Source organism: Thunnus maccoyii, chromosome 4 (assembly GCF_910596095.1).
Source record: "Thunnus maccoyii chromosome 4, fThuMac1.1, whole genome shotgun sequence".
Lineage (NCBI taxonomy): Eukaryota > Metazoa > Chordata > Actinopteri > Scombriformes > Scombridae > Thunnus > Thunnus maccoyii.
The window spans coordinates 8,227,611-8,250,847 of NC_056536.1; the positions used below are offsets into that span (position 1 = coordinate 8,227,611).

Sequence of the window (23,237 nt, forward strand, 5' to 3'; positions counted from 1 at the left end):
GCCAGCCTCAAGTGGCCTCCCTGCAGTTTTTGGCACCTCCACATTGGCTTCATTTTTCAGCTCCGGAGGTTGCCATTTTTTAATGTGCAGATACAAAATATATTTTCACCCCGGAAGTTTAGAAGGCTTTGGATGGCGGCCCATTAACGGATTTTGTTTTGATAGTTGTAACCGGAAGTGGTGTATATTTCGGGTTGCTTGACAGTCCTGAAGAGGAGGGCGAGGACTGCTCAGCTTTACTTTCCTCTAGTCTGTGAACACTTTCTTTGTTGTTGTTGATGTGTGTAGTTAGTAAGTATGGTGACACTAGTACTTTTAAAGTCTACTTTGCAATAAGTTGCTACTAACTTGCTGAGGAATCCAACGTTAGCCTGAATGTATTCAAACGGCTAACTAACGCTAACCTCTCCAGACTGAACTAAACGATGAGAGTGGACTCGGATTTTACTTGTGTTTTTCATTTTAACGGAATAGAAATGAGAAGCGAACATGAGTCATTTTAAACTACGAGGGGTAAGTCATGAGTTGTGTAACTTCTGCATCTGTACTCTGTTATAATCTCTTCAGTCTTATTACACGAGTTGTCTGACAGTTTCTGTTCCAAGTTAGCTAAAAAAAAAAAAACGAAAAGAAAAAAGTTTTATTGCATTCAGCAATTTAGCTAATTACAGGTGTTAAACCGCATTTGATGACCCGTCAGATTCTGTGACCTGCAGTGTTGGAAGTACTCAGATCCTTAGGTAAAAATATCAATACTACAATGTAAAAATACTTGATAACAAGTAAAAATCCTGTGTTGAATATTCTACTTAAAGTACCCAAGTAAAAGTACTAATTTTGCTGAAAATCGGCCAGATTTTCTGCATTAGTACTTTTACATTAGTGCTTAAAGTAAATTTATCTGGTAAAACTTATATACTTTTACCTAAGTAGGATTTTAAATGTAGGATTTTTACTTATAGTGAAGTATTTCTACATTGTGGTGTTGATACTTTTACTTAATTAAAGGACGTGAGCACTTCTTCCAACACTGCAGGTCACAGTATCTAATGAGTCACCAAATACAGTGTAACACCTGGACCATTATTACATCTTCTACACCCCACTCCACTTTTTAGTACAATGATTGTACAATGTAAACTAGGGTTGGGCGATATGGACAAAAGCAAATATCACAGAATTTTTGACCAAATAAATCAATATCGATATTACAACAATATTGTTGTTGATAACGACTATCATCAGTAATGTGGATATAATGACTAAGTGGGCAAATAATAGAACAACTAGAACAGTCTGTTAAGAAAAATTACATAAGTTAGCCTTTAAAACTAGGAAAGAGAACACTTATGCCATATCATGATTATCCAAAATCTAAGACGATGTTTAGTCTCATATCACGATATCGAAATAATATCCATTATATTGTCCGATCCTAATATAAACCTTCAGACCAAACCAAGACATAACGTTATTCCTACATTGCTCTTCCAACAGACAAACCTAAAAGGTGAAACTAAACCAGCTAGATTCTTTAGTCATTTCAGCCTTTGCTAATGTTGAATTAGAGAGTAGTTTTAAGTATTCAGAAGAGTCACCGAGTTTCATTTATATATGGTCGGTTTTGAGGTGAGTGTGGTCGGATGTTGTCTTCACACAACAGAAGGAGGGCTCTCACTGAAAGTAGTACTGAAAGTTTTTTCGATCCATATTTATTTTTTCAGTTAAATAATTGATCCCCTACACATGTTAAACAGCAATATCAGGAATAAAGCAGCTAATTCAGGTCATAGAGTTTGTCAAGGTCGTTGGACCATATTGCTGAGATGACACCAACTGTATGGAAAGCATCTGCAGCCGTTCCTATATGTAGGGAAAACATTTGAGTTAATGAATAACTGACTGCAACAGAAAACATCTGCGATGTATATTCCACATATCACCTCATAGAATAGGGTCAAATCAATAGCAGAATCATAGTAATGAATGTATTTGCATTCATTTTCTGATATTTTTTTTATTTTACATACATTTACCATTAAATTAATGTAAATTTTTGATGTTACACCTGACTTAATCTGAGATTGTGAGCCCTTTTCAGCACAGTGATTTCCAGAATCAACAACAGCAAATGACACCAGATGATGAAACTTGTCACATGAAGTGATCCATTACTGGTTCACCAGCATTGACTCAGATGTATACCTGTATGCTCAGAAGCTGTTCTAGTAGCTGGTGATTGATCAGCCACTTTATGGCAGTTTACCTTGGTGTGTCCTTTCACGTTGGCATTTAGCAAACCCACCTATTTCTTTTATTATACCTTTAACTGTCACTGTTGATGATAAAGCAGCCATACAATACCTCACCTACAACATGTTGAGTCACGTTGTACTTCTTTGGGAGCGTTTTGTGGTGGCTTTAAAGGTGCAATTAGGTTTCATTTAGCTGCCAAGTGATGACGGGGGTATTTCAGCTTCATGTGTCCCCAGTCTGGTTTCTATGTAGATGAGTCAGTGAGTTTCACAAAAAAAAAAAAAAAACAACATACCTTTGCACAGAGTTGACAGCCTCATAAACACCAGTGAAGTTCATTTTGATTCGCCCTCCAGCTTTGTCATATGATATCACAGCACCTCACAGTTTGCCTCACAGGCAATAACAACGTTTGATTTTAACTGTACACTATGGGAAAGGGGTAACTGACTGTTTTAGATGTGTTTGCAGAAGTTACTGTAACTAGCTAGTAGCTGATATAATTCTGGATTTACAGTATTTCAAAGAGAACTTTTGATTACCATCACAAGGTTTGAATATAGTTGATCTATACATAGCTCAAATCAGTGGTTGCAAACTGGGTGCAAATCTCTCTGCTCCATAATTATGGACAGTCTGCTGATCCTTCTTCCTGCAGCTCAGGAAACGCAACTCATGCCTTCCTGTACAACATACCGCACACAGACAAATAATGCAAGTGGGTCAGTTTGAGAGTCGCATTGTCATTGCATGGTCTGGCAATGATCGAGCAACATTCCAGAGCGCACATACATGCGATTGAGGTCAAAGCAAACAAAGGCGTCACTTGCAGTCCTGACTGACCGACTGTCTCTAGTTAATTTTATTCCCCGACCCCCTTCTTATACAGCTCTGCAGGAATGCAGCTCATAGAGTTATGATCATGAGCTGTGCTGTGGAATTTTACCATGTCTCCCCTTCTCCAGATTCTCTCAGCCTCGGTCCTAATGTGCAACGTGTCCAAATGGTTTGGTTCCAGCAAGCCAGGAGCTGCTGAACAAGAGTGTACAGTGGCTACATTGATGTCGACTCAAGGAATATGAGTCATGGCAGATGCTGCTGCACAACTTTACATCGAGTCTGTCGGTGTTGATAGCATTTGATGAGAGGGAGCAGGATTATAGCTTTGACATGCATATTCTAATCCAGCACAAAGGCTTCAATTAATCAGTCTATAGTCCTGGAGGACTTTTATCTTGCCTCTGAAAAACAGCTCAACCATTTGAAGAGCCTTTACTCCACTGCATAGAGAGGTGTGGTTCAAATGTTTTCCATCATTCACCTAATTGTCACTGGCTCCTTATGTATACTCATTCATGTGTTGTCTTGCTTCTAAAGCTCTTTGAAATTACTTAAAATGTGCATTCTTCACAGTCATCTGAAAGTGAGCTTTGCAAGAACACTAAATTAGATTTAATGCTTTGCTGTATCATTGGCATTTCATGTTTGGCCAGCTATGCTGTTTAGGACAGCTACAGAGAATACAGAATTCCCCTGGGGCTAGAAGAGGTGGGCTGGGGCGGCTCAACACAGACTCACAGCAGCAGAAAGCTGCGGTAACCTTGTTCCTGTCACTGTCTTCCCTTGTCATTCTTTATTTCTTACTGGATTTATTTTTGGATAGCGGCCTTGGCAGGAGTCTATCCTTCCTGACCTTCTCTCGGTCTCTGCCCACGACTTGTAGAAAGCTTCAGATGTGTCCTCCTGTGTTGCCTCAGTATCCCTTTGACCCCGCAGTGTGCTGCCTGGGCTTGTTTTTAAGTGCAGTGATTGATGAGTAATTCTTGTTTCTTGTCTTCTTTTTAGGTTGTTTACAAAAGGAGACAAGGGGGAAATTACACTCTGCTAGGACAAGAAAACGCATAAAGACATAAAGGAACAATTCCAAACATAAATCCTGTGGTTTTTTTACTGGTTTCTGGATTCATTGATTACAAATTAGGTGTTTTCTCCTGTCCTACTTTGTGTGGAAGTCCCTGATGCATTCACCAATGGAGAACTGAGGGTGAGCTGACTCTTGCCCCCTCTCAACATGCTGGCTCTGAGGCTGGAGCAGGGCAGGCGAGGGGGTGGTGAGGTGGATCGCTTGCAGAAAGGGGCCACCGTGGCGTGGCAGGGCCGCCAGCCAGGGAGGCCCCCTTCTCACGAGCAGGGCATTAACATCAGGGAGAAGATCTCCCAGTGGGAAGGTCGCAGTCAGCAGGGAAGCAGCCAGGATGCCGGGGTGAGAGCACACCCTCCGAGTGTATCCCGAACTCTTTCTGGGGATATCCTTGGCAACGGATGTTCCAACGAGAGAGGGGGGCTTCACGGCAAAGCCAGCCTTACAAAAACTAAGAGTTTAGATTTTCGGGAAACCCCAGAACAAGCAGGACATCGTGTGGTCGGTAGAAAGTCAGAACCCTTGCAGAAATGTTCCACAGAATTTTCAACCACAACCCCAGGAAATAAACCACCTGCAGCACAGATATTTGCATCTCCCAAAGTGGAGGCTAACACTGCTAACTCGACAAGTAAACAAATCTTAGCCGTCAATGGCGACCAAAAAATGGATTGCATCTTGGATGTTGAAGTCATTTCTAAACCTCTACCTCTATCAACTGACGATCAAGAAGACAACATGCCTGCCGGGAACTTTTACACATCTCGGGGTTTCTGGCGGAAGCTTGAGGGGGACAGACTCCTCTGGGAGAAAGGCAGAGAGTCTTCAGGTGACGCTCAGGCTCCTCCCAAACCTCAGCGCACATTCCAGTATCGGGGAGCCAATAACAACAACATAGGGCACACAGCGCGATGGGACAGCAGATCCCCTCATAACAACCTCTCCACTGTGAGGAGTAGGAGGGTGGCCCACCCACCTAGTTTCCCACCTCCTCCATGTCCGGTTTCAAAGACAGAGGGGCTTTCAAGACATAAAAAGAACAGGTGAGTTCATGCATTACAAACAGAGACAGGTAGGGTTGAAAGTACACCTTTTTGATGACCTCTAAAATTTTATTCAAGGGGTTGGATTTTAAAAATTAAGAGTATAGAGTAGAGAAAGTCATCTATTGTGAAAAAAGAAATACACATTGAAATTATTCCCTGCTTTTGACTCTGGTTAAAATACTTTGTGGTGTTTACTGAATATCAGCAGCAGTGAGTGTTTTTAGGACAGCTTTGGGCAGGGTCCAATTGCTGGCTGGGGTCCAGTTGTGATGTCACATGATATCTGGCAGCATTGTTCTCTATTGTCTGGACGTGGCCTAGATCTTCAGCAGCAACGGGTCCGGGGTCATCATCTCCAGACACGCATACGCAGTCTCACACTCACACACTCATTCACTTAAAACAAAGCAAAACATAACTGTGTAACCTGTGTACACATTCAACTTAGGCTTACTACAATAGGTAATGTGACCTCTAATAGTTCAGTTCTTTTTAACGGTCATGTCTAGGTGTTGTATATGTATGTGACAGAATATAATAATATGCTAAGATATTCACAGTTACTAATAATATTAAAGTAGAAACACAAACACATTCATTTCTGCTTTTCCGAGGCTGAGTTTGCAAGTACTGAAAAGTCCAACACAAATGCTCATAGTGCTGTAAATATGAGTCTATTAAACGCAGTTCAAAGATCTGTAAGGCTATTTTTAAAGCACGTCTATGAAACTTTTGAAAAGCGAAATAACACAAACAATAAAATGCACCCTTGCTCATTTCAATACACTCAGTGAAGGGTTTTGCAGCAACAGCCGCACTTGGGCTGGTGTGATCAGTATCTTGTGATGATGATGACTATATTGTGAAATGATGATGACTTCAAAGGAGAATTCTTAGAAATGAAGGGGAAATTCAATGTGCCATTATCTTGTTGTTGCCACTTGTGGCCACAGTGGTTGTTTTTTAGATAAAGTTACTTGCTTTAAGTTATATTGTATTAACTTTGCTCTTCAATATACTGTAGAAACAGGAGCATCCTCAACCTCGATGTGCAATGTCCCTGGTTCACGTCTGGACAGGGACGCTTATGTTGTTTCCCATTTTTCTCTCCCCACGTTTCCTTTAATCTCTCTACTGTTGCTGTCTAATAAAGGCATACAGTGACCCAAAAATACCTTAATAACAGTCTGATAAACAAACGAAAACTGAAGAACTTTTGTAGTACTTTTTAAGTTAGTTAAGTTTTTTTTTTCATTTTATACTAATTGGAGCTGCAGGGATTAGTTGATTGAAAGAAACTTAATCTACAACCATTTTTCAATCATTTGCTAGTTTCAGCTTTTTAAATGTGAGGATTAGTTACTTTTATGTCGTATATGATAGTTAATGAAATATCTTTGGGTTTTGGACTTTTGGTCAGATAAAACAAGCAATTTGAAGAGGTCACTTTGCGCTCTGGAAAATTGTAATGGGCATTTATCTTTCTCTTTTTTACAATGTATGGGCTAAACAATTAAGAATTTATCTGAGACAATAATCAGCAGATTATTTTCATTATCGATTGATCGTTAGCTGCAGCCCCAATACAAAAAACTCTCAGCTACAGTCTTCCTGTCATATCTGCACACAGTCAGCATAGTTGGAGAGGAAGCCACTAACTGTCATCCATTCTTGGTCGGATTGAAATAATATATGAAATATATAACACATGAATCATGTAACAGTTTCTGTTTCAGCATTGAGCCAGATTGACTGTCTTCATGCTGGAGTACCATGTGCATTACAAAAGCAACTAAAATCAAGCACATGTGAAAACTATATCATATCTTCACTACTAACAGTTCAGAGAAATGTAAACTAGTAACCAGACAATAGAAAATGATCTGTAACTAAATGAAACTGCATCTTCCTTTTCGACATTTTCAGAGGAAGAAAGTGTCTCAGTGACCTAATTTTGACTCTGACAGCTGATATTGACACATTGCCAGCTGCTGTCTTTGTCTAAATCCTGTCACACTGTTTCACCTAGTTTTTTCGTTGTTTTTTTTTTTTTTGAACAACTTTCATACCATATGCTCATTCATTTCCTTTCATGACAGCTTATCACATGCTCTCTTGCCGTTACTGATATCAACATAAGGAATATTGTGGTGGGACTCTTGCTGAACATAAGACAATAGAGTGAACAATAGTATGGCAGCTATCTTTAGGACAGCAGTCTTTCTCACTGCCTTCCCTTCCCACCCTGCTGCAGGAAGTCCTTTGAGTACGAGGATGCGGCACGTCTGACGATGAAGCAAGACACGCTTGGAGGAGAGGCCCGGCACTCAGGCCTTTACCATGCCTACTCTGACGACAATATTTATGAGGATATTGTCTGTAAGTCAAGCTTTAAGAGTTGATTGTGGATGAACTTCCAAAGCTTTTGATCATTACGCCGCATGTCTGGCTGTCACATTTTTCTAAACCTCTTAACTTAACAAGTGTCTTGTCAAAAACAAACAAAGGCAGGAAGTCATGAAGACCAGTGGGTGTCTGTTATTGGTAGAATGTACACTTAAGCCTCTTAAAATGACCCATTTACAGTTTATTATTTTGCTATAGCAGAGCCTGTTCAAGAGTGATGCTTTACAAGGACCATTGAACTACTCATGAGCAGTTCCTGCTTCCTGCCAATTCTACAATTTCTGAAATATTTAGTAACCTAATCATTTTGAGAGGTGTTTCCAAGTAGGGAAAGACAGTAAACTGGATTACCTGTAAAGTCAGAGAATCAGGATTATCCAAGAGGCGCATGTGTTTCAGTCACATCTGTTCTGGATAAAAATTGCTTAAATGATACTATTCATAGCACGATTGGTATCAACATTATGCCCAGTATATTGCAGTAAGTGTGCATTTGGATTTAGCCTTAGAAAGCTACTTCTATTCAGATGTACCAAATAATAGCCATGCTTGACTAGATAAAGGTAATATCTAACTCTTAACTACCCATCTAATTTTCCTTGTAACATATTTTGTAACAACTGAAAAAATGTCCCCCTTATTCCAAAAAGAGTGTCTCCAAAAATGAACGTAGGATTGCAGGAACAAACTTGCCAACATGAATTCCAAAGGATTTCTAAAATTTAGTCTTTCAGTGACAGTTATTTAACTTTTGCCTCTGCATCAAGCTTTGCAGCAAAGTAAACTCCAGTGGTAGAAATTAGACACGTCAAATCTGTATCCAATCTATTAATCTGACCATGAAAATTACTGATCATATTATGCAATTCCTAGTTTACTAAAGGTTACAAGTTTCGCAACTTGTTTCATTCATTACATAATAGTTTTTAGATGCTTTCTTCACATTAAAAACCCACCTGTAAGGGAAACCAGACTGTTGACCCCCCCTCTATAAAAAGCAGGAAGGAATAACATTAAAATGATATCATGGAAGTGCTCCAGTTTTGTTATGGAAATTTTATATGCACAGCAGACACTTCACTCAATAGTTTTTATCTTAAGTATCTTGTTGGAATGCTTGATATCTAACATTAGGTTTGGTGTAATTTGTCAGTCTAATCAGTCCCATCGCTCTGTCTTCCCTCAGGTGAAGTGACCAGAGATAACCCCTATGAGGATGTCAAACTATCTCCTATGTGTCTCCCTATTGCAAGGCCTCACGTCCCAAAGGTAATGGAAGAAATTAAATTTGTCTCCTTTTCTGGCTACAGAAGTATTTTCATTAGTGCTGTGTGGATATATCACATGTTCCCTGTCTAACCTGAGACTGAAAGGAAGGAAGCAGGAAGTACTTTAGTTTAATACCATGTAATTATATAAAACCAAGTAATAACTTCACATTTCTTGTCTTCCAGCTCCCTCCTAAACCCCAAACGCTACAGGGGTACGCTGGCAAACCGGAGAAGAAGGGGGTCCAAGCATTAACAGCATCCAAATCCTTAACCCCAGCAGATACTCCCAAACCAGCTACGCCCCGGCGCACCAGCACTCAAAAAACACTGAGGACGCCTCAGGTAAACGATCTCGTCGTTAGTTTTCACAAACCGTTATATCTAGAGACAACAGAGATTTGTTTTTGTTGCCATATGGAAGAACAACAACAGCGGCATGTACTCTGTTGAATAATGAATCACGTGTCATGTCGGAAGTAAAAAATGAGGGCAGTGACTTGTTGAGCAGGAAGGAGAGGGCAGTGAGAGAAAGAGATAGGGGTAGAGCAGCAGAAATCGTATGAATGCCTATATGAGAATACAGACGGGACGCACAAATTCAAAACGTACGACCCATGGCAGTGAAAGGAGTGCAGACAGGGAGCAACTTTAACAACAAGGTACAGTAACAAAACAGACGTATCGACATTCATCTGTAAGGGTGATGACTAGAGAAGGATTATAGCTGCCAAACCCACATGACCCTTGCTCTGTGCCTGCCAGCAGGTTTGAGGAAGAGAATACTAATCAGGTTTATTTTTGGATGGTATTTTAACAAGATGAGCATGTCTTTACTGATCTGTGTCTTTTCCATGATGTAAATTTAAAAAATATATATTTTAAATGGTAATACTTATCATTTAGTTAACTAGTCGTCTTTAAACTCTTTCAGATCTTTCACAAAGACGTTAAATCAATGAAAATGGGTACAGACATAATAACACCTTGTTACTATATGGATTTTTCCGTTTTATAACAGTAACATTATGGTAGATGAGGAAGTTTAGTTTCTTTACATACACTGTCATACAAGTTTTCCTGGCAGTGCTCTGTGTGTCCTGTTAAAGATAAGTTTCAGCTTCCTGTACGTGTCTGTTTCCATGTTGAGCCCAACTCTATGAGCCTGTGTATGAATGCAGGCCCTAGTTGACTTGACTCCCCTGTGAAACACTCAACAATGTACCCTCAGGGCATTAACAGAAGAATTCAGGAATGTAAGCGTAAAAAAATGCAAAAAATCTATTATGTACTTAGAGGCTGTTATATCATGATTCCCTGTTATCATCATTCTGTAATGGCTGTAAAATTATGGGGCTGACAAGTACCCGCGTGTGTTCTACAACGCAGTACGTCAACAAGATTGAGACGATCTTTGACGACAAGCGAGGGAGGAAGAGAGTGAAGAACCAGGGAGTCTCAGTGCGAGGTGACACACACACACACACACATACACACACACACACACTCGCAGATGCCCAAATGTCACACACATCAACACTTCAATAAGATTAAGTTGAGCCTCTTGGTGGAAATACCCAGCTTTTGATGGCACACACAAGGCCAGCTGCAGCAGACGAAGCCACTGATTATGAAACAAAGGCCGACTGTCTGCATCTGATTATGGCTTCTTAAGTCTTTTCCATTCCTCTGCCTCTCACTAATCTCTCCCTCCTCTAATTCACATCAACAGAGGAGACCAGCGGGACAGAGAGCGACCCTGAGGACAACACCAAAGGTATCACCATCGAGTTAATCTGTCTGTTAAGTCCCAAAAGTTAAGTCTGATTTTCAGTTTAAAGTTTAAAAGTACACACTCTTATATTGAGTAAGAAATCCTGGATGAATCATTCATTATTGGCAAATACAAACATAGGACTTAAAAAAAAGAAAAACTCATAGCATTTATGCACTAGTGCTGAAACAATAAGTTGATTTGTCAATCAAATCAATGTGATTAATTGTTGTCATTGTCATTTATCAATTAAGAATAATACCAAATGCTTACTGGAGAATATTTAGCTTGAATGAATGCTGATATGTCCTGAGGATAGTCTGGCTCCAGGAATATCAACCAACTCAGTGGCTTGTCTGTTAGGACAGGTGAGCAAAGACCGAGGGGTTCCAGTCCATTTTTTTAATAAAGGATAGTTAAACTGGTTTATCTGAAGACAGAAGAAAAGGATAACATATTAATCTAGAGATCATAATTCAAATTACAATAAATTGTGTAATCCAACAAGGATAGTTTAACTTCAAACACAACTGTTATCTAAATATAAGAATGAAGCAATAACTTAACTGCGACTGGAAATTAATCATTATAGCAAATACATCATAAGCTACTAAAGCTGCCATCGACGCATTTTAAACCACCAGACAAAGTAAACTTACATGTCATATACACAGATCAAACTATTGAAGGGGTGAGGCATCCATATGTCAGCTCCACAATCATCAGCTTCTTTGTTCCTTTGTTATTGTTTTTTGCTACAGGTGAGCCGGTTGCTTATATAGATACTGCTGCTCCACCCATCCAGGATGCAGTTAGGCAGGTAGAGGAAGGTTCAAGTGGGAGGGGATTTTCCACATTTGGTGTTTTTATAGTAGAATCTTTTGTCTGTTTTGTGTCATTGTAAATTAGGGTTACAGTTCAGATCTTTATTGTCCCTTGTGGGGAAATTAGATTTGCAGTAGAGGGCAAAAACATACAACATACAAGAGGACATGGGACATTAATCATAACAGTTACAACAAACAACCAAAACAAAATATTGACCGTGCCTTCCGTAAAACTTGTCTGTTATAGGTATCTGCTAAACAAAGCTGCTGCGTGCTAGTTATACTGCTGGTTACTTTAACAATATTGAACAAACGAGTGTTGGTTGGACAAAACAACAAATTGAAAGACGTCACCTCGGTTTTGGGAAATTATCAGGGACAATTTTCTAATGTTTTAAAGACTAAACGGTTATTTGTTTTATTGAAAAATAGTTGAAAGATTAATCAGTAATGGAAAGAGCAAGGTCGGATTTGGTGAGGAATCTGTTTTGCTCTACAGCACTTTAAGAGGATATTGCTGATGTTGCTAGGAGGTGTGTTTGTTTCCACTGGCTTTTCAAAGTCAAAGCTTTCAATCACGCTTATAGGAAATGTGGTTTGAATTTTGAGAGACTCTACTGTGAGACGTGGACTACTGATTATTTATGCCCAATGTTTAGACCCTGGTTTCCCTCCTTCAGTGTGTGAGCCTTCTAAAGAAACAGTTCAAAATTTGGGGTAATACACTTATTCATTTTCTTGCCAAGAGCTACAGAGTAGATTGATGCTAATGTCTGACTCCATCCAAGACTGAGAGTCTACAGCCATGCTAGCGGCTCTGTGGAGCCAAATGCTAACATGCTGATGTTTAGCAGGTATAATGTTACCACATGCACCATCTTAGTGTTAGCATGTTAGCATGCTAGCATTTGCTAATTAGCACTTAACACAAAGTATAGCTGAGGATGATGGGAATGTCATTAGTTTTGCAGGTATTTGGTCACAAACCAAAGCATTAGACAAATCAACCTGATGATCATGCCAGATGAAAAGTCATGGGAACATCAAAGCCAATAGGATTTTATCCTCTGGGGACCATGAAGGTCTGTACAAAGTTTCATGGCAATCCTATCAATAGTGTGTGAGATTTCAGTCTGGACTGAAGTGGTGGACTGATGAACCGACACAAATGTAGCCATCCATAGAACCAGGCCGCTAGCATGGCTAAAAATCCACCAACCATCACCATAAAATGTTATTAACATATATAGTGTTGTAGTGTATTTGTTTTAATCGGTACAAAAACAGAAATGTAAAAATTACAAGCTGTAGTGTTATAGGCCAGGCACAGAGACTCTTTGGAGTCTTCGATGGTTGCCTGACAAACTCACCCAGCCAGAAGTAGTCCAAGCACGCAACTCCCCGTAAAACCACAACTTCTTGTTTTTACATTTCTATTTTTGTATGGCTTGTACAAATCTGTTGCATCATACTAAAGAAACATATAATGGTAGCACCAATCTTCTCATCCATCAACAAAAAGGAAAAACGCTAATTTCCCCAAAATGTTGCTGGTCTCTTCAACCTAAAGAGAATCAACGTTAACTTCACTTCTCATACTGATATTTTAAAAAGCCTCATATTGCTCCTCTGTGCTGGAAGGGATATTTCCCAGGACAAGCATTATCATATTGTCTCATTGTGTGGTGTCCAGCAGGCTCCAAGAGATCAGTTTATATCCAGTCTACACTGAAGCGTCGGCCAGGCTACCGCACCTTGGAGAGAGACCTTATCCAGCTGCAACAGCAGCAGCTTTTCCAGATCTTCGTGGTGGTGTCGCTGAGAAAAGGCTCCCCAGGAAACAGCTACTCCCCTGAAATCACTCAACAGTTCCCCAAAATGGTTAGAAGGGACCCTTAAAAGTATCCCAGCCTTTCTCTTTCAATTTCTGTCATGTTTAAAATCCCCAAATTTGGACATTTACATTAGTTGTTTTTGTCTCAAATACCTGATTTAGGACAAGTGGTTTGAATGCTTGTGGAAAAACACTCAAGACTATAAAACCTTGCATGACTCATTCTTATTTTCTTATACTCCATGAAGATCATTTTGATTGAATTACATTGTAATGCAGTTAAATAATCTCTGATTTCACCTGAGCCCACCTGGAACGGCTTCAAGGATCCCATTTAGAGAACCACTGCTGTGCTTAACTGGAGTTCCTCTGTTTCAGTTTGAGAAGTCGTCTCGGCTCTCCAGAGAGGCCGAGGATCAGCTGAAGGTCATTCCCAAGTTCTGCTTCCCTGACTCACAGGACTGGAAGCCCTCTGCACACATGCCAAGGTAGGTCATATACCACAGTAATATATTAACAGCATGCTATACGGATACAGAAGTAACTGCATCCCAAAGGCAGAGGCTATGACCGTAGCATAATGGTAACATGATACTACATTCTGTGTATTCTTTGTTTCAGTTTCCATTGATTTTTCTGTGTGTCAGCATCTTCTATTACACCTTTCATGTGTGTATTTTGATAAATGTTGTCGAACCTTTTCTTTCCCATGCTGTGTATTATGTTTAATACCCCTATTTCCTCTTTGCCTATTTATATATCCTCAGCTGTCAGCTGTAACCCATAAATTGCTTTTGCAACAACTCAAACTCCCCACAGTGGTAATTAAAAGTTCCATCTGATCTAATTAAATCTACGAGTGCTAAGGGCCATTGGGCATTTGTTTTTCTCTACTGGATATTGGCTCATTGTTATAATGTGGGTTCTGATCTCAACTTACACTTCCTGACTTTAAAACATCCACTTTTAGTAGTAATCAGAAAACAACCCATTTTCCTATTTTCCTTTGTATCTCTAGATGCGATCAATCTTTTTTTACACAAAGAATGATCGACGCTCTAAAATTCTGGTCACATGTTTCTAGGCAGTAAAAAGCCAGCTCAAATGAAGTCGTAAAAAATAGTGGATTTTAATCTTTGAATGTCATATCATCTCCTGGATGTTGATGTGTTCGCAGTGAGACCTTCTCCTTCGTCCTGACCGGAGAAGACGGCAGCCGCTGGTTCTGTTACTGTCGTAAGATCCTGGTGAGTGTGGATGTGTTTGCATCTGAATCATTGACTGGAGCACTCATGTGTTTGTGTGTCTGTGATGAGATGGCAGCCGGCCATGTGCTTACTCAACATCTCTGAGGGCTAGTACATGTGAATCACAGACCATAAACCACCTCTGAATCAATGACAGAGAGCAACAAGAATTTCATCATTTTTCCCTCTCGTTTGCCTCACACGGAGAGCTGCTTTTAGATCCTTTTTAAGAAAGACTTTTTTCGGTTGAAATCATGTGGTATATCTGCCTTTTCTGTTTTGTTTGTGTTTGTTTATTTTGAATGTACTGTCTTGTTAAGCAGCCTGTAACTATGTTTTGTTGTGTTTATTCTATGTTGAGTGTAGATGCAGCTTGGCCAAAGCTAACATGAGTTTTATATCACGTGTTGTGTTGGAGTTTAGACTTCAGACTGTTGATTAGTTTCTTTTTCTTCAAATTTACAACGTTGTCATTGAAATTAATTAAACTCATAGTAAAACGTAAATCTGCTTTATGATACAAGCTCCAGATCTTTTTCTTCTGCATAGATCGTGTTTTGTTTCTCTGTGTTTTGCTAAATGTTTATATTTGTTTGGGGTTTTTTTAGTCATAGATATCTTTGTTTTTACCTTCTTTATGACGCATGAATCTATATTTGTCTTTAAAGCCCAACGGAAAAGGGAAGAGGCTTCCTGAGGTCCACTGTATCGTCAGCAAACTGGGTTGTTTCAACCTGTTTGCGAAGGTAAAGCAACCATACATTACATCTGCTCACTTGTTTCAGCCTTTTGAGGGAGAAAAAGCAGCTGCTGGATGGATATTTGCTAAAGTTCATTGCTAATCCTCTTGAAGTGTGTGAAAGCTGCTTCCTTGAAACTCCTTGTGTGTATTTATTAGGGTGGAATGAAGCTACGCTAGAAGATAATCCTGGGCAATCACTGGGTGTGTTTTTTTTAAAAAAAAAAAGAAAATTGTATGCGTCTAACTGTGTCCCACCCATTTTCCAGTTAGCTGAGTGAAATTTACAAACAGTACGTGTGAATATGGCCAGCAGGAAAACAATATCTTGCCTTTGTTCTATTGTTCAGACTTTAATCAACACTAGTTCCTTCAGGAGTCACAGTCATTTGTCTGGCTCTGTCTTCCCAGATTTTGGAGGAGGTGGAGAGACGTAGGGAGATTTCCCCAGCGCTAGTTTACCCTTTTATGCGTAGCGTGATGGAGGCCCCGTTCCCTGCTCCTGGACGCACAGTTACCGTCAAGAGTTTCCTCCCCGGCGCTGGGAATGAGGTAACCCTGAAACCAAAAGAGTAAATGTTAATTAGTAGTTTTGTCCCTTTTTACCACTCCCTTCTGCAGACTCGGAGTGACTCATGGGAGGTTATCTGTGTAAACAACAGGGAAAGCTGTTTCTGCTTTGAAGGGTTCATGCTGGGACAGCTACATTATAACAGCTACATTATTTTGTGTTTGCAGAAATAGTGAAGTAATGAGCCCTTAAAATTGAAATAAAAAAAAAAATGGAATGGGAATCAAAATTATTACTCTGTTCTGATACAGCAGTTAACAAGCTCGTAAGATTGCAGCTTATGTTCCCAATTCTGAGATTGGAAACTCCATCTTTCACTTAAGCAGCATTGACTCGAAGGTGTCTGAGGGGTCACTTAAATAATTCAATCATTCATCCAACAAACATTTGGCGTGGGGAGTCTGTTTTTGCTGGTGAACAACATAAAGTCATAGCACTGTATTTACACAGTACTGCCCTGCTCTCGTTGCGTTGCCAGGTACTGACTCTGTGTCGGCCGGTGGACTCCAGATTAGAGCACGTGGACTTTGACAGTCTGCTGCAGTGCCTCAGCGTCGGGAAACTCCTGCAGGTGTTCGCCTCCCTCCTGCTGGAGAGGAGGGTCATCTTCATCGCTGACAAACTGAGGTACAGTGCAGATCCCTGCTATGGTGACATACAAAACACTCCAGGCCCGCTTCACCATAAGGGTGATACAGTGATTCAATGCTTGATTACATCACACAGACCCAGGGCCAGTATCATCTATCTGTGTGTAGTTTGGCCTCAATGTGCTAGTTCACTAAACACTAAGCGGTGGAGTCCCCCATGGCAAGTCAAGTCATGTCAGGTTTATTTGTACAGACCAGTATCACTAACTGCATCTCACTGGGTTTTACAGGCAAACACAACAGCAGGTCTTGACACAATCCAAACTCCTAAACATGAAGATCTCTGGTCATTATTTAGCAGTTGTTTTCCAGTTAAACAATAATCTTTTATTACATTTTAGAGTAACAGTAAACACAAAAACAGTACCTTGAAAAGTTACTTTCTCAATCAGCTTCTTACTGTGAGTAATGTGACCCTACATGAACACACGACTTCCTGCCAAAGTTTTGGTTATTTCACATGACAGATTTCTGTGTTTGTGTTTTCCTCTGCGCTCTTCTCACTGGTTTGAAGAGAGAGAGAGTTGGAAAACAGTGATGTCACGTGCGGCCTTGCACCAATCAGAGTTCAGAAATATTTCAATGAGAATGTGATGACAGTTGGTGGGTTGTTCAGTCGCTGTCGATCAAATCGTTTTAAAGCAGCACACCCACATAGTCCTGTTAAAGCGGATTAGCTTCAGAGTTTTTTAGTGCTGAACTCTTAATGAATGATTAATACCTTTTTAGATGTTTTTTTCCTCTTAACTTTACTGAATATTTAATAGACAAACACATAGATTTGAAGTTTCATTGGCTTTAAATGAATCAATATCACTCTGTTTGTGCACTAAATAAGCCCATACAGTAAATATGCTGATGTACAATATGGACTGAACTGCTATTATTACACATGAAATGTAACCTGTTTGTTAGATAAGGTACATGAGTGTTAGGTGATGGACACCTACTTAATTTAAGTTGTTGAAGTGAAGTATTATGATCTGTGGCAGCGTAGTGAGGCCGTTACTGCGCTGAAAAGTGTAAACGGCTTATTAGAAATGTGATTATTAAGATATGAAATGATCTTGGGGGAGGAAATGTAGATGAGGAATAGGTCTCAAGTTATTAAAACTGGCTGAATTTAGGATTGGCTCTTTCAGAGGAGTATAATAATAACAGTTTGAAACTCAGAGGACATAACCCCTGAGAAGAAGGATGAATGACTGGACACTTTTTTTTATCTATGAGATAATGGGGAGTGGCTGCAAGATGAGAAAACAATTGGCTCCAGGAGTCAAAAGGAAGTGGAGGAGGTGATTCACACCATGTATGCATCTGACTGTACGTGACATCAACCAGACTGTAGTGAATATTACACTGATATAGTGTGACCTTAGATTGTAGGAGAGTTATTTGATACACAAATACTGTTCGCAGGAACAGTTCTTACAGTCGCTGTGAAAACGTGGTAGACAAGAAGTACAACAGTGTGACCGCTCTATGATTGATATCTTTGTGTCATATGATCTGTGTGAGACCTGAATAGTGTTTTTGTGTTCATCCTCTCTCTCTCTCTCCTCACTGCAGTGTGCTGTCTCGCTGTAGCCATGCGGTGCTGGCGCTGCTGTACCCGTTCACCTGGCAACACACCTTCGTGCCTGTGTTGCCGGCCAGCATGCTGGACATCAGCTGCTCCCCCACCCCGTTCCTCATCGGGGTGCTGGCACCCTGCCTGCCACAGCTGCTGGAGCTGCCCATCGAGGAGGTCGGTCGGAATTCTGTTCAATTTCCTTTAAATATAAATGTAAAACTTGCAGTTTAAATAGTGCGTCTGTGTTTTGATAGTAGGCACTAAAACCACTCTGTGTATTATATGAATGAATCCAGAACCAGTAGGTGTAGAAGAGGCTGTAAATCAGGCTCAGCTCACCTTTTTCTAACTCTCGTTGCGAAACAGTGAACCCGTGCAGTCAGTAACGGTCATTCTTTTCTTCTCATTATCTTCCAGGTGCTCATAGTGAATCTGTGCGCAGACAAGTTTGTCGTTCAGGTGTGTACACAAAGCAGCGTGTAATGGGAATGATAGGTGTGGTTCCAGTGGAGAAGGTGGCTTTGCCTACACTTGTCCCTTTTACACGCAGAATACTTTTAGAGTGACAGAGAGAAAATGACCCAACACACACACACAAGCACAGCAGAGATGAAACTACGTAGGATGTAAGCACAGAGCAGAAACCCTGCTGATGATGTTATGACACAAACACGAAGGCTGCTTTATAGCAAGTAATCAGCAGTAATCACTCAGTTTATTCAATTTTGTTTTATTGTGTTTGTTTAAGTCTGTATTATTTTGACAGGGTTGTGGTTGACATTTCATTTAGTCAGCTTGAGATCATAATAGAGAATGAGACTGTGCCTGAATTAACTATAAGCTAATGGGCCAAACAGCAAATTAGAAATGACTTCCCTTCTCAGCATGTAACGTGTCATTGTTTGAAAAGTTTGAATAAAAAGGCAAAAGAATGTTTGACCAAACGAATAAATAGAATTTACCGGCACTGTGGTCCGTAAACAGTGCAGGTCTGTGACAGGACTATTTAGACAGCTACACATGTTATATTCTTTTTGATCTTCACTCCAACACAGTGGATTTGAAATATGTTTATGTCCAAATTAGTGAAACCCATCTTTGTGTATCACAGCACCAAAAATAACTCTTAAACACAATGAATACACTGGAAAACTTACAGTCACAAGTACAGACAGTTTCTGTTATGTTGAAGTCCCACTAACACCAAAAAAAAGACACGTATGTTCATAAAACACATCATGTAACTGATGTTGACTATTCCTGTCATGTGTGGCAGCTGGGCGATGAAGACTGCATCCTGCCCAGTAAACTGCAAGCAGCACTGCAGCAGATCTTGGAGGAGAGGGAAGATATCCTGAGACAGGAGGATGGAGACAGATCTGGAGGTCGGTAAAACAGACATCGGGCAAACAAGAAGATGCTGTGTCAGTCTTAGAGTTGCAACATCACCATATTAAAGTTCCTTCTTCTCATGTCTAGTGATGTTTTTCATCACAGCAGCATCAGATCTTAATGTCCAGTGCACTAAATCTATGTCAGAGGCTGTTAAGAAATGAATTACACAGCATGCCTGCACATAATGTAAGCATAAACCTGCAACATGTCAGAATTTGTAGCATGTTTGTAATAATACTTGATGAAACTGATACCTGATTATCTTATCATGAAACCACAGTAGGATTCATCCAATTTGGGGGATATCTGTTATGAATCCTTTTGTTTTCCTTTTTACGGACCATCCAGACCAGCCGGCTGACCTGAGCTCTCTGTTGTCGGAGGCCTTTGTGCGGTTCTTCGTGGAGCTGGTGGGCCACTATCCTCTACACATGGTCGAGTCCTCCAACGGAAGCAGGGAGCTTCAGCGCGACAGCTTCCGCAAATCTCACCCCTCCCGAGGAGTCCGCCAGTTCCTGCAGCTCTTCATGGACACTCAGATGTTCGCCGGCTTCATTCAGGATAAAGAGCTGCGAAAGGGAGGAGGGAGAGGTAACTATTGATGCAGCAGCGGCTCTGCCATCAGTCACAGGGATAGATTGTTTTTTAAAAATCTCCATTTTTCTAACATGACTTTGTGAAACAGCTAAGTATAATGGGGAATATTTTCTAGTTTCCAATACATGCGCTGATGAGTTCTGAAAAGTCAAAACAAAAGTTGAGTGAGACACTGATGTTAGCTGGAAATACACGACTCAGTACACAGTGGAACTACTTTCATAATAGAAATAGGAAGAATAAAAAAATAGTCATTAAATTTTTAACATGACAACAACAACATCTGTGGAACCTTGATATTAGATTTCATTTCCATAAGCTGTCCCTAACTTATAATGTTCCCGCAATGCTGTGCAAACAGAGTTCATGCATACAACTAAATACTAAAGTAAATGCTCAGTTTTTTCCAATATTATAATAAAAAATTAAATTAGCCGCTGTCCATCTTGATTTGCAACCACTCAGCACAGGAAGTTAGAAGAGTAGTGTTAATTCATCTATTGATCTTTGTGAAGAACACATTAAAGTATCATCCTAACAAGGTTTCACATTAAAGTTGGAGTATAGAAGTCAGATGTTTCCACATAATAATCTGTTAAATGGATAAATGGAAGTTTAATTTAATCATATTAAACCAGAGTTTAATATGATTAAAGTTAAATAAGTCACGACATGCACTGACCTGAAAGCCGGTCATTTGAGAAAGAGTTAAGAAGAGTGAGAGCATGCAAACATGGACAGCAGAGCAGCAAATTATGCTGCATATGATGGTAATTTATTTAAGTGAGCTATCAGCAGCTGAACATTTTGAACATTGTCCAGGTCTCTTTGAAGTCAGAGTGACCGACTATCTGGGTTCCTATCCTGAGCCGGAGCCGAGTGGAGTGAACAAGTTTCTTAAAGGACTGGGTAAGTGTTGCTCTATCATTAAAATGTTTACTTTAAAAAGGTTTATTCTCAACAGCTAATTGTTTTCTTTTTTTTTTTTTCTAGGACACAAAATGAAGCTTCTACAAATGAAATAAAATATTAGACCAACATCCTGGCTTTTAAATTAAGAGACTTTGTGATGAAAAACTTGCTGCTGGACTGTCTGAGGAAGCGAATGAGGATGAGAGAGTCTTGTGTGTTGATGTGAATCGGATGGTTAAGAGTTTGGATATCAGAGTACCAGTTTCATCTCTATAGTTGTGTATGCATGTCTGAGAGCAGTGAACTTCTCAATGGATTAAAACTGGAAACACTATACATTTCTTTACTAGCGTTGTTTAAATGTCTGTGAAACTACAAAAAATCATTCCAGCTAATTAACCTCAGTTTTCAGCCTGAACATGTGTGCTTGTGACCATTTTGTTTTTGAGTGGAAACGTTTAGTTGGAATTTGGCTCTTCTTCTGCACAATATGTCCATTTTTACAATAAATGCAACTTTAATGTTACATTTCAATCTTAAGTGATTTCCAAGTGAAAATAATGTGTATGGTTCCAACCTGATGCATGCTTTTATACATTTTAATGTAAAATTCTATTATTCCTGTTACATTCCTTTTAGCACAAAGTGTAAAAAAAAAAAAAACATGTTTACTCCTGTTTGTTTGTGTTTACCTAGATTAAGTGGAGGTTTTATTAACTCTGATCAGAACATTTCAGTGTTGAGACTCCAGGTTAAACCTCAATCAAAATGCAGATCGACACATTTTGAGGAGTCTTCTTACTTTCTCCCTGTTAACTGGAGTTGTAAATAATTTGTTTTACATTTTGCACAATGTTGAGAACCAGTGTACAGTATTTGGAATATTTTTGTATTAAAGCATGGCTTGTCCAACATACTTTTTAAATAAATGGGCTCCCAAGGACAATATATAATGTTTGTGTATCCTATTTATTATTCCCTGAAAACTGGGATGCAACCCTGCGGTAATAAAATCACTTACCATCTGCTTTAAATCGAGAGTATATCTGAGTAACTATTATACACTTCATTGTTTCCATGGTTTCACAATATGTGTCTAAAAGGGTCTGGACCAGCGATAATTGGAGTCATTTTTTGTGTATTGAAAATCCATTAAGGCTCACTGACACCTGGATGGGAATTATAGTACCTACTCTGTATCTTATTGTCAAGCTGTATTTTTAGTCTTTTTATAGAGATAGAAACCTGGATCCAAATTATTTTAAAGTAAAAGGCAATTAATTCCAATAAAGACATAACAATGTGAGCCCGCTCTTATGTTCATATGAAAAATACAGTCATTGTTTAGATTAAAGCCAGACTTAGTGAAAGTTTGTCTCCACTATGGAATGAGTTGCCTTGCTATAGTAATATTACAATGTCAGGGATAGGCACTATTCACTATTAGAAGCAAGTAAATGTTCATCTTTGTATGAGACTGGCTTCCCATCATCTTCCAGTTTTAGACGTCATTTATTCTACTTTAAAAAAAAAAAAAAAAAATCCCGATCAAAAGCCTCTGATGTTCACTGTACTACAATTTAACTCATTTACATTTTCCAGCACATTATTTAAAATACCTCCTCAGCATTTTCCTCTGACCTTTCACCTCACTCATTAATCTATACAGAGAATTCAATCCTCGGTGGATCTGTGTGTTGAATGTACTTAACTTTGAAAGACACGCCCTGAGAGAGCAGGGATGAAGGATTCTGGGAGAACAGGTTCCCTTGAACTTCTTTGCCCTGCGCTGAGCCTTTCAGTGGAGAACTGCCTCTCTCACTGAATACAAATCCCACCTCCTTTAATGGGATTTACAAATCCCAACCCCAGACGTGGTCCTAACCAAAACCAGCTTTAATCCAAATACAACCATTTGATTGGGGGAGCTTGTTGGAACAGGACACAGGTGTAAACTCAGCCAGAGAGGCAGGATTTTAGGTGAATAAAACATTGAAGTTTTCCTCTGATGCACTGTGTCATATAATACCTCACTAGAGTATAATATATCACCACCATGACCACATGGGGGCAGTGTCTCCTTATGCTTCCACCGGCAGGAAAGGACCTGCTCACAGGAGTTCTCAGTCCATTGCACTCAAAGTCTCCCTGCAACGTTTCTATTTCATGCATCAACATCCCGGATGCAACATGTTAAGTATTTATCATGATGCCTGCTTGA

General features: G+C 39.7%; 1 protein-coding gene and 1 long non-coding RNA gene across 3 annotated transcripts; one reads left to right on the forward strand and one right to left on the reverse strand.

The window, feature by feature from the left end:
• Positions 1-189: 189 nt before the first annotated feature.
• Positions 190-21,964, forward strand: dennd2c (DENN/MADD domain containing 2C). 2 transcript variants are annotated; one of them, XM_042409323.1, is made up of 19 exons: positions 190-513; positions 4,102-5,220; positions 7,478-7,602; positions 8,816-8,898; positions 9,084-9,242; positions 10,287-10,365; positions 10,630-10,674; positions 13,192-13,379; positions 13,711-13,820; positions 14,510-14,579; positions 15,248-15,325; positions 15,730-15,870; positions 16,368-16,516; positions 18,109-18,286; positions 18,530-18,571; positions 19,389-19,497; positions 19,856-20,098; positions 20,927-21,013; positions 21,098-21,964. In XM_042409323.1, exons 2-19 carry the CDS (start codon positions 4,328-4,330, stop codon positions 21,127-21,129), a joined length of 2,811 nt encoding a protein of 936 aa, XP_042265257.1. In that variant the 5' UTR covers positions 190-513; positions 4,102-4,327; the 3' UTR covers positions 21,130-21,964. The 2 variants fall into 2 exon arrangements, with proteins under 2 accessions (XP_042265257.1, XP_042265258.1); XM_042409324.1 differs by having other exon boundaries at positions 13,195-13,379.
• Positions 18,823-19,961, reverse strand: LOC121895839. The gene is made up of 2 exons (XR_006095852.1): positions 19,870-19,961; positions 18,823-19,491 (listed from the first exon to the last, which is right to left on the reverse strand). It is a non-coding gene; the product is annotated as an uncharacterized LOC121895839 (long non-coding RNA).
• Positions 21,965-23,237: the final 1,273 nt, after the last annotated feature.

Excerpts from the sequence above, each read along its gene's own strand:
- dennd2c (XM_042409323.1), top strand. The coding sequence starts at position 4,328 with ATGCTGGCTCTGAGGCTGGAGCAGGGCAGGCGAGGGGGTGGTGAGGTG. Across the intron at positions 15,326-15,729 it reads GTTTCAACCTGTTTGCGAAG|ATTTTGGAGGAGGTGGAGAG; the intron begins GTAAAGCAACCA and ends CTGTCTTCCCAG. Across the intron at positions 21,014-21,097 it reads CAAGTTTCTTAAAGGACTGG|GACACAAAATGAAGCTTCTA; the intron begins GTAAGTGTTGCT and ends TTTTTTTTCTAG.